Source organism: Salmo salar, chromosome ssa12 (assembly GCF_905237065.1).
Source record: "Salmo salar chromosome ssa12, Ssal_v3.1, whole genome shotgun sequence".
Classification (NCBI taxonomy): domain Eukaryota; kingdom Metazoa; phylum Chordata; class Actinopteri; order Salmoniformes; family Salmonidae; genus Salmo; species Salmo salar.
Genome location: NC_059453.1, coordinates 16,738,401 through 16,749,849, shown reverse-complemented (window position 1 = coordinate 16,749,849; position 11,449 = coordinate 16,738,401). Strand labels below are relative to the sequence as shown.

Below are 11,449 nucleotides of genomic sequence, written 5' to 3'. Positions count from 1 at the left end.
TGGAGACCTACCCTCCTGCAGGTTTTAGCTCCAACATCAGTTGTAACCAACATGATTTAGTGACTCAACCAGCTAAATTAAGTTCGCTAGATCAGGGTTGGAGCGAAAACCTACAGGACTGTAGCTCTCCAGGAACAGGGTTGGAGTGAACCTACAGGACTGTAGTTCTCCAGGAACAGGGTTGGAGTGAACCTACAGGACTGTAGTTCTCCAGGAACAGGGTTGGAGTGAACCTACAGGACTGTAGTTCTCCAGGAACAGGGTTGGAGTGAACCTACAGGACTGTAGCTCTCCAGGAACAGGGTTGGAGTGAACCTACAGGACTGTAGTTCTCCAGGAGCAGGGTTGGAGTGAACCTACAGGACTGTAGTTCTCCAGGAACAGGGTTGGAGTGAGAACCTACAGGACGGTAGGTTTCCAGGAACAGGGTTGGAGTTAAAACCTACAGGACTGTAGCTCTCCAGGAACAGGGTTGGAGTTAAAACCTACAGGACTGTAGCTCTCCAGGAACAGGGTTGGAGTTAAAACCTACAGGACTGTAGCTCTCCAGGAACAGGGTTGGAGTTAAAACCTACAGGACTGTAGCTCTCCAGGAACAGGGTTGGAGTTAAAACCTACAGGACTGTAGCTCTCCAGGAACAGGGTTGGAGTATAAACCTACAGGACGGTAGGTTTCCAGGACCAGGGTTGGAGAGCCCTGCTCTGGAGTTTAGAAATAAAGAAATTGTTGCAATGCACAAAGAAAGTCAGCGGTGACCCACCTGGACCCCTGCCGCCAGACCACTGGTGTTGAAGATCCTATCCACCAACCAGAGCTGTGTATGTCATCATATTTAAATGTGTATCAACCCCCTCGTGACCAAAGAGCATTCCAATGGCAAAAGGAGGCTCGGAAATAAATTACTAAAAAAGAGATATTGGATTTGTCATAAAAACAATAAAGGGATTTATTGGCCATACAGTGATGATTTTAAAATACAATTTAAAAGCCTGCATGGGGGCTTTAAACTAAACTATTTAGAGAGAGTTTTTGAAAAAGAAAGCTGTCTGTGGCTTTTCACGAAAGCTCTGACGGGGTCAACTACCTGTCTATATCCACTCAAATCACACCACCCCACGCCCAACGGAAAAACAACCGTTTAGGTCAGCATGTCGCGCGGAAAACCGGTAAACTGGACCGGTGCTTGCGGCTGTGTGTGGTCACAGATTACGCTGAGCTGTCGAAATGAGGACACGGCTCGAGTCTCTTGGATGAAAATCCGGTAAACCGTTCACCTCATTAGGAACACAAAGGGAAACGAATCCTTGACCCATTCGCTTGGCAGGATTTGAGGCGTTGGTGAGCGTGAAAGCGCTGACATTCAAAACAGTGATTATTATGTTTGTTAGTTTCATACTAACGCACCTTGTGGATACAGTGGACATGGCAGCACTCACTCAGGCGTCAATTTCTCCTCCCGAAACGTCACTTCCACGGGATTTCTGAAACTTTTCCAAATGCTGCAATACCGTGGGAGTCTATGAGACCAGGCTGCGTGGGAGGGATCTCCCGTCCCAAATCAACTAGGTGGGGAAACTTTCCGGGAGTTAGGATTCTGTAGGCTACTATAGCAGCGCTCACAGTCTCATTGGCCATTTGAAGGTAGTCTATTTTTTTGAAAATGTTGTTTGTTTCTCGAGTCTAAGACAACAAGGAAGTATTCAGAATAGCCTTGCTGATTTGGTGGTTGTTTGGGAAGGTTGGGTAACGAGCCACTTTTTTGGCTAGGGAGTAGCTAAACGTTTTCACCTTTTTCGATTAGATATATTGCGGGCGATTCCGCATCATGTTACAACGGATGGACATGCGCTTCCTATGCGAACCGAAGGAATAACTTCTAACCTATTTATTCAATGACTTTTTTCCTTCGTTATCTGCATTTTGTCATAAAAGGGAATAGGACAGAACATTTGGCTATATTTTTCCAGACATTTGGCATAGAAAACCACCCCAAAATGTGACACATCAAGAGGAAAAAGCGACAAACATGTTCGAGTCAACTATCTCCGTCAACCCACGGTGACTGATCCCCCTTCCCCGGTATTATTGTAGCTCGTGCGTGTCCGGTGAACGAGGAGATGAGCAAGGCGAGATGGGACAGTGTCTCAGTTCTGAACAAGACCTAACGGAGGAGGGGAAGAAGGCGAAGCTTCAGAGCGCCAAGATAGACAGGGACCTGTATGAATACGCCAAGAGGGAGATGAACGTGGTTAAAATACTAATGCTCGGTATGTCTTTCTCTTAATTATATTCAATTCAAAGGGATTTATTGGCATGGGAAGCATATGTTTACATTGCCAAAGCAAGTGAAATAGATAAACAAAAGCGAAAATAATCAATCGAAAATGAACAGTAAACATTAGTCGCAAGTTTCAATGGAATAGACACATTTCAAATGTCACTCTACTCTCTCTCCGTGGTGGTGGTAGTAATAATAATAGTTAGTGGACAATATTTCCCCTCCGGCAGAAGAGTATTTTGATGTTCTGTATTGTGCAGCTGAGTGTTCTCTGGTCAGATCAACTGGTCAAACTCCTGACCCCAAGTTATGACACTAGGCCTGCACAACACCTTTGCAAGTTTAGCCTATGTTCATTAATGAACTAAAAAGCCCCACACACTTCTAGCTCAAACGAGGCTATTGGAACAACAGCAAAAAGACCCATACTAGATCAAATGATTGGTTTAACAGAAACACAGTGAGGAGTTTAAAGGGTGCAGGGCAGGCGTTTCCACACAATGGTTTAACATTCTTCCTGGTCAGTCACAGTGAATGAATCACAGTGCAGATAGAGGCCAATGTGGTTTGTGTTGAGATTAACCAGAACTAGATAAATACCCTGAGCCCGGTTGCATAAAACATTTTAAGTAGCTTTTCCCCTTATCTTTTCCCTTCATTTTTTTTGCACAAAACATTTTAAGGCAAATTTCCCCCTTAAAGTAAGTGGAAAAAAGTTAGTTGCCCTTGAGGTCCCTTAAGTGCTTCATTCAGTATGGATATCAATGTAAACAGCATTCAGTATGGATATCAATGTAAACAGCATTCAGTATGGATATCAATGTAAACAGCATTCAGTATGGATATCAATGTAAACAGCATTCAGTATGGATATCAATGTAAACAGCATTCAGTATGGATATCAATGTAAACAGCATTCAGTATGGATATCAAAGTAAACAGCATTCAGTATAGATATCAAAGTAAACAACATTCAGTATGGATATCAATGTAAACAGCACTTGTGGAAGTGAATATTGATTTCCTCTGCCCTGGTTTCAAAAGGAAAAACTTCCACCAGCTAGCTAGGTAGCTGAACAAGGGAAGGTGCACAATCCATGTCCTACACAGCTAGCTGGCTACATACTCTGTACCACAGGAGGTTGGTGGCACATTAATTCGGGAGGACGTGCTCGTGGTAATGGCTGAAGCGGAATAAGTGGAATGGTATCAAACACGTGGTTTTATATGCATACTACTGTGCTCCACACTCATGCTCTGAGTGCATTCTCCGAGGATGTTCTCTTGAGTACATTCTTGTGGGGACGAGTGTGTGGAGAAAACATAACATTTAACACAGTAGGGGGAGTGCGAGTAATTATTATCTCACACTGCACCACAAAGCAAATGTTTTACTTCATAATTATCAGCTAGATATATGTGAGCCATAGTAATCTAGCTAGCCAGCTAGTTAAACAGGCAAAAATGGCCTAAAACTAATGATATGCAAGGTAGATGTAAATGTTTTGTGGGCAGCTAGCTAACATTATTCATGGATAGCTAGCTATTGACTTGACTATGGACTTACCCATTCACTGACCCTTCTACCAGCCAGGACAATGACAATAGAGATGAAACAAGAAATACACAAAGCAAACGTTTTACTTCATAACTATAAGCTAGCTATATGTGACTCGTAATAATGTAGCTAACCAGATAGTTTAACAGGCAGAAATGACCTACAACTAATGTTATGCAAAGTATATGTACATTTTTCGTGGCTAGTTAACAGTACTACGTTATCTTGATGTGCTAGTAACTACTAGAAACATGTTGGGAAAAAGTAACTACTAGTAGCTAGCCAGTTAGCCCTATTGACTTATTATGGGCATGCGATATTCAGTACGTAGGCAGATAAACATGCCAAAATTAACGTATCAAGGTCAAATATTGTGGTCGGGCAACATACAAGGTATGAATAGGCAACATTTCATTCCAAATTCAGAGTGTGTGTTCTCTCACTTCAGCTCAAATAATGGCTGCCAATGATTTCAAATTTTTTTTTTTACATGATTGAGTCATATTTCTTTGCATACTTTCTGTTGAAGCTTGCATCGACGCATGCTTCATAATATGTACAAACGGAGTACGCATTAGAGAAGTGCCCTCCGTGCTCCGTTTCACATTCTTTGATATGGACTTGTACTCCGACCCTTGCTTGCTCCTGAGAAAAACTCATGGTTTCTATGTGTTTGATGCCATTTCCATTTGCTCCGTTCCAGCCATTATGAGCCGCCCTCCCCTCTGCAGCCTCCGCTGCTCTGTACTTCACTTGATGTGCTAGAAATGAATAGAAACAAGTTGAGTAAAAAGTAACTAAAATAAACATGTTTTATTATCTAGTGAATCAATTTGTTTCTCTGGTCTTGAACATAGAAGTTCTATTTTGCGATCTCCAAAAATAAATGCGATGTCTTTGAATATATATATATTTTTTACCTTTTATTTAACTAAGTCATTTCCATGGTAACCAGAGACTTTCTGTTGTACATGTCTTCAAACTACCGTAAAACCCTTAAATGATGCCCTCACCTAAGGAAATGTCTGAGGGGTTCTATGCAACAAACACCCTTAAACAATTCCCTTAGGTATAGGAAAATGATTCCTTAAGGGAAACACTTAAGATGTTTTATGCTGTCTTGTCAACTCTCCTATCTATGGTCATTGTCCAATCACAGCACAAACTGATCTGGGACCCAGGCTACAAGGTAAAGCTATTGTCCTTGAACTTGTTGTAATACAATGTAAGAAAGTCTTTCTCTCTCAAGTCAATTCAAAGGGGTCTATTGGCATGTGAAACATGTTTACATTGCCAAAGCACGTGAAATAAACAAAAGTGAGAAGACACAAAACAACATGAACAAAAAGCAATTTTAATTTAACAGTAAATATTACACTCAAGGTTTCAAAAAGATAGACATTTCAAGTGTTATTTTATCATGTCTCTCTCTCCATCCCTCCATCTGATTCAGGAGCAGCAGAGAGTGGGAAGAGTACTCTGGTCAAACAGATGAAGATCATCCACAGCCATGGCTTTACCAGGCAAGAGCTGATCAGCTTCAAGGTGTGTATACACACACACACACACACACAGAGAGAGAGAACCCCCCACATGTAATCTAAATACAGTAGAAGCCTGATCAAATTGCTTGCCAGTCATTGTATGGACGTCTCAGTTGCCCAATCTACACAGACCAGGTGCTGGTTGCTCCTCACTATAATGGAACTGGCCAGGTGAGATAGATAGATGATCATATCACTCATCTGATAAGAAGTGGAATAAGTGAGGGGGGGGGTGTGAAGGGGAGATAAGCTGAGTTAGGGCATAGCGCTAAAAGAGGAAGCGACGTAGAGAAACAGACTGAGAGAAGGAGGTTAAGTGATATGGGTTGTAGAGGGGGGAAATGAAGATGGGAGACATGAAGTGTGTGTTTCAGGGGTAAACCCATACAGGAATACAGTGGTTTGATTCTCTCCATTCCTCTAAGGAGAATAGGGAATGGGCTGCTATTTGGGACGCATCCTATATGTGGGGCCTGTCGTCTTCTGGGGACAAACATCTGCATAAACACTTCCTGTGTGTTTGTCCTAAGGTCTGGGGTTAAATAGAGGAATGTGGACAATACTGAGACACACTCCCTCACTGACTGGGTGAAACACCTACTCTCTCGGTCACTCCCTCTCTTTTCCCACCAACTTTCCCTTTCTTCCATCCCTCTTTATTCTCCTTCTCACTTAGATTTTACTCCTCTCTTCATTGCTCCCTTGCTCACTCCTCCCCTCTCTCCACTCCTCCCCTCTCTCCACTCCTCCCCTCTCTCCACACCTCCCCCTCTCTCCACACCTCCCCCTCTCTCCCTCCCTCCCTCCCTCCCTCCCTCCCTCCCTCCCTCCCTCCCTCCCTCCCTCCCTCCCTCCCTCTGACTTCTCTATAATGTAGCAACATAATGAACAAGTGTTGAGCGGAAATACCTGTTTTTTTAAAGGGTGAGCGCTTTGATGGCTTCCAGTTTGCTAACAGGTGTGCAGCAGCAAGTATGTTCAATTATGAGAGGAATTTGGTATGAGGTATATGTGCGTCATACACATTTGTGTGTGTGCAAATATTATTTTCTAGACTTTGGGAGTATTCTTGCTCTGAATCGGTCCTTGGCAGCTGTCTGCTGTCATGTCACACCGGAACACACACACACACCGGATAGACTCTGATATGCCAGATGAAGGTCCTGGCTGGTGATATGTGAAGGTTATGGCCTTTCCCTCCTCTTTCTCATAAAAGTCAGATTATCCAAGACTCACTCCACCATCACTGCCCCATCAGTCCCCCTTTCATCTAAAGGGACACATTTGGTATCATGAACACAATGGTAACATGAACACCATGGTAACTTTAACACTCTCTCTTCCAGTGGAATAAATCACACGCTGCCTCACTGCCCTATCTATGCCCTTCCCTGAACCAACGAAAACAGAGATTGCAGGGTGTATCTCTCTTACGTACACACACACCCTGCCTTCCCCTGTCCTGACCATGCCCTGTACAGCTGATCTCTGCTCTAGGCCTGCTGCAGACTGGTAGAGACTCTTTGATGAACCACATTCTGTAGCAGGAAGAATCCCAAATGGCACCCTATTCCCTACATAGTGCACTACTTTAGACCAGAGCCCACAGGGCACCCTATTCCCTATATAGTGCACTACTTTAGACCAGAGCCCATTGGGCTATATAGGAAATAGGGTGCCATTTGGGACGCATCCCTTTCTCTGTCCCACCGTTGGCTTGTGTTGTAGCACTGTGACAAGATAGAGCGATGTGGATGGGGGCGTGCTCTCTCTTCTGTCTCCTGGAGTCCACGATCAGCTGCTTCGTTTTGTTGACGTTGAGGGAGAGGTTATTTCCCTGGAACCACTAAATGTGGTGGTTGGCACTTCCAGTTTTGTGTGGATGCTGCCATCTATCCACGGTTTTTGGTTTGGATAAACTCTAATCGTCACAGTAGGAACAACATCCTCTATGCACTTCCCTGATGAACTCAGTCACTGAGTTAGTGTATACGTCGATGCTATTCTGAGGCAACCCGGAACATATCGCTGTCCACATGACCAAAACAATCTTGAAGCATAGCTTCTGATTGGTCAGACCAATGTTAAACAGTCCTTGTCACGGGTACTTCCTGTTTAAGTTTCTGCCTATAGGAGGGGAGGAACAGAATGTAGGCATGTTTTGATTTGCCAAGGGCCTTGTAGCTGTCCCGGAAGGGGGAGTAGCAATGGTCAGAGTTCTCAATGAGCGAGTAGCGCAGGAGATGTTGATTAAACTTCCGTAAATAAATGCGGCCTCAGGATATGCAGTTTCCAGTTTACACAAAGTCCAGTGTATTTTCTTGAAAGCCGTCGCAGTGTCTGCCTGAGGGGGAATATACACGGCCGTGACGATGACTGAAGAGAATTCTCTCGGGAGGTAATGCCACCGGCATTTGATGGAGAGGTATTCCAAATCGGGAGAAGAAAAGGACTTGATTTCCTGTACGTTACCTTCATCACACCATGAATAGTTAATCATGAAACATACACCTCCCCATTTCTTTTTGCCGGAGAGTTCTTTCGGTCTGTCCGTGATGTATGGAGAACCCCGCTTGCTGTATGGACGGGGACAGTATACCCGGAGAGAGCCATAATTCCGCGAAACAGAGTAAGTTATAGTCCTTGATGTCTCGAATGAGATCCTCTCCCTGAGCTCGTCTACTTTATTGTCCAGGGACTGAACATTAGTGAGTAATATACTCGGAAGTGGTGGGCCTCCTGAGTCCTGTAGGGAATAATACAAGACACGTTCTGTGGAAATAATGTAAGAAATACCACACCAAAAAAACAATACTGCAAAGTTGGCTCGGAACTAGGTAAAGGGTGACCGTGTCTGTTGGTGCTATCTTGAACTCCAGTGGAGATGGTGAGAATCTTCCAAGTTCCTCAGCGTGAACATCACTGACAACCTGAAATGGTCCATCCACACAGATACTGTGATGAAGGCGCAACAGCGAGGCTGAAGAAATTCGGCTTGGCCCCTAAGACCCCCCCCCCCCCTCCCTACGAACTTCTACAGATGCACCATTGAGAGCATTCTGTCGGGCTGTATCATTGCCTGATACGACAATTGCACCGTCTGCAACCGCAGGGCTCTCCAGAGGGTAGTGTGGTCAACGAATCACCGGGGGCGCACTGCCTGCCCTCAAGGACATCTACAGCAGGGTTTCCCGAACTTGGTCCTGGGGCCACCCCCTGAGTGCATATTTTAGTTTTTGCCTTAGTGCTACACAGCTGATTCAAATAATCAAAGCTTGATGATGAGATGGTTATTTGAATCAGCTGTGTAGTGCTAGGACAAAAACTAAAACATGCACCCAGGGGGAGGGGTGGGGACCCAGTTTGTGAGACCCTGGTCTACAGCACCCCATGTCACAGGAAGGCCAAGAAGATCATCAAGGACCTCAGCCACACGAGCCACAACCTGTTCACCCCGCTACTATCTAGAAAGCGGAGACAGAACAGGTGCATCAAAGCTGGGTCCAAGAGACAGATAAACAGCTTCTATCTCCAGGCCATCAGACTGTTAAATAGTCACCACTAACCGATGTCCGCCCAGTACCCTGCCCTGAACTTAGTCACTGTTACTATGCGGCTACCACCCGGTTACTCTTCCCTGCACCTTAGAGACTGCCGCCCTATGTACATAGTCATGGAACACTGGTCACTTTAATAATGTTTACATCCTGTATATACTGTACTCTAGTCAAGGCTCATCTATATATAACCACTGCTGTACACACCTTTTCTATCATATACACTGAGTGTACAAAACATTAGGAACACCTGCTCTTTCCATGACAGACTGACCAGGTGAATCCAGGTGAAAGTTATGATCCCTTATTGATGTCACCTGTTAAATCCACTTCAATCAGTGTAGATGAAGGAGAGGAGACAGGTTAAAGAAGGATTTCTAATCCTTGAGACAATTGAGACATGGATTGTGTATTTGTGTCATTCAGAGGGTGAATGGACAAGACAACATATTTAAGTGCCTTTGAACGGGGTATGGTAGTAGGTGCCAGGCGCACCGGTTTGAGTCAAGGATTGCAACGCTGCTGGGTTTTTCATGCTCAACAGTTTCCCATGTGTATCAAGAATGGTCACCACCCAAAGGACATCCATCCAACTTGACACAACTGTGGGAAGCATTGGAGTCAACATGGGCCAGCATCCCTGTGGAACACTTTCAACATCTTGTAGTCCATTCCCCAACGAGGCTGTTCTGAGGGCAAAAGGAGGTGAAACTCAATATTAGGAAGGTGTTCCTAATGTTTTGTACACTCAGTGTATTTTTTTATATTCCGGACTCTGACATTGCTCGTTCTGATATTTCTTAATTACTTTATTTTAATTTATTTGGATTAGTGTGTATAGTTTTGTATTGTTAGATATTACTGCACTGTTGGAGCTACAAAAATAAGCTTTTCGCTGCACCTGCATTAACATCTGCAAAATATGTGAACGCAACCAATAACATGTTATTTAATTTGAGCTAGAGAGACACAAAGAAGGCCCTTCCTCTGTCTCATCCCTCCTTTATTTGCCTCAGATCCCAGTCCTGGGGCTGTGTAGTGGTTTTATTCAGCAGAGAGATTTTTCTCTCATTCCACCAGCTATGTCAACAAGGAGGGGGGCACTCAGAACTCTGGGGATGTCATTTTATTGTATGAGGATTCTAGAACAGTGTTAAATTCTAGAACACTGAAGATTCTTGAACTGTGTCCAATTCCAGAACAGTGTAGAGAATTCGGTTGAGCAGAAAAGCTCTCAGCTTTAACACAACACTGCAGTAGTTAATGATTGAACGCCAGATCTCAGCCAGTTCAGCTACATTCCACATATTGTTTCTGTAACATTGTCCAGAAATACTAAGAGCGTGAAACATTTTTGTTCTTCTTTTGTGTTTGAGGATGATAGAAAAGTGTATGTTGGATAGAACAATAGTTGAATGTTGAATCCTCACTTCCAGGCAGTACATAGTAACCTCTAGCTACCACAACAATACAAACATACCCCCAGCCCTAAAAAGAAAGGAAGTTGGACCATCATTATGACACCCCTGTAATCTGTCCCTCCAAGTCCCTCGGCAGGTTAGTCCTTCGTGATCACAGGGTAGGGTTGTTTTAGTGGCAGTTTGAACCTGCTCATCCATACAATATGAATGTACCGCTGAACAACATCCCATTTGTGGTCCAGACGTCGTCCTTTGGGACTGTTATTATACCAGTGTACCGATTCACTTTTAGTTCTACTTGATCCTGTCTGATAACGCCCGGGGTACGTTTTCTTTCATGGACGCGCGCATACCGCCCCAATAAACATTGTACACACAACTGCCATACATACGTCCTATTGACCTGCTCAGTAAGGTGTGGTTGAATGAGGGGTTTGGTGGAAAATCTCACACCACACACACACACACACACACACACACACACACACACACACTACCTTGGGATTAGTCCTTAAAACCTGTCTGGACCTGAGGCTGCTGTAGGAGTTAGGAGTAGTGAAGACTGAGGCTGTGTCCCAATGGCTCCCTATTCCCTCTATAGTGCACTATGGGCCCTGGTCAGAAATAGTGCACTATATAGCGAGTAGGGTGCCATTTGGGATGCAAACTGAGGCCCTCAGTCTTTTCTGACGTGTTGCTTTTTTTCCCTCTTCAGTCTTCATTGTTCTCTCACTTTTCCCCTCTTCCCTCTCTCCTTCTGTTTCTCTACCTCCATTTCTCTGGCTCACCCTCCTTACTCTCTCTGTAGTGTGTGTGTGTGTGTGTGTGTTCCCGTATCTCGCCTCGGGGTGAGTAGTGACTGGAACATTAGCTCTGCTGACAGCATAGCAGACAATAGCTGCAGAGGTGAATGGGGGTATCTGGAATTGTATCCCCCTTCCTACACACACATAGACTATACAAAGGGGTGGCGTAGCCCTCAGATATTGAGATCAGATTACTTTACAAACACCTGGGGGGAGGGGGAGAGAGAGAGAGTCTGTGTCCATTAGTCTATTAACAGAGGATGTTAAGTTTCCAGTCAATGGAG

General features: G+C 44.3%; 1 protein-coding gene across 2 annotated transcripts in view; it reads left to right on the top strand.

Annotated features, from left to right (window-relative positions):
* The first annotated feature begins 1,144 nt into the window (after window positions 1-1,144).
* The window catches only part of LOC106591866 (guanine nucleotide-binding protein G(o) subunit alpha), a 33,066-nt gene continuing 22,761 nt past the window's right edge, over window positions 1,145-11,449 (top strand). Inside the window, exons 1-2 of one of the 2 annotated variants that reach the window (XM_045690868.1) lie at window positions 1,145-1,567; window positions 5,291-5,382. In XM_045690868.1, the coding sequence (XP_045546824.1) occupies window positions 5,329-5,382 (54 nt within the window). In that variant the 5' untranslated portion in view covers window positions 1,145-1,567; window positions 5,291-5,328. The other variant, XM_045690867.1, reaches the window with a different exon arrangement.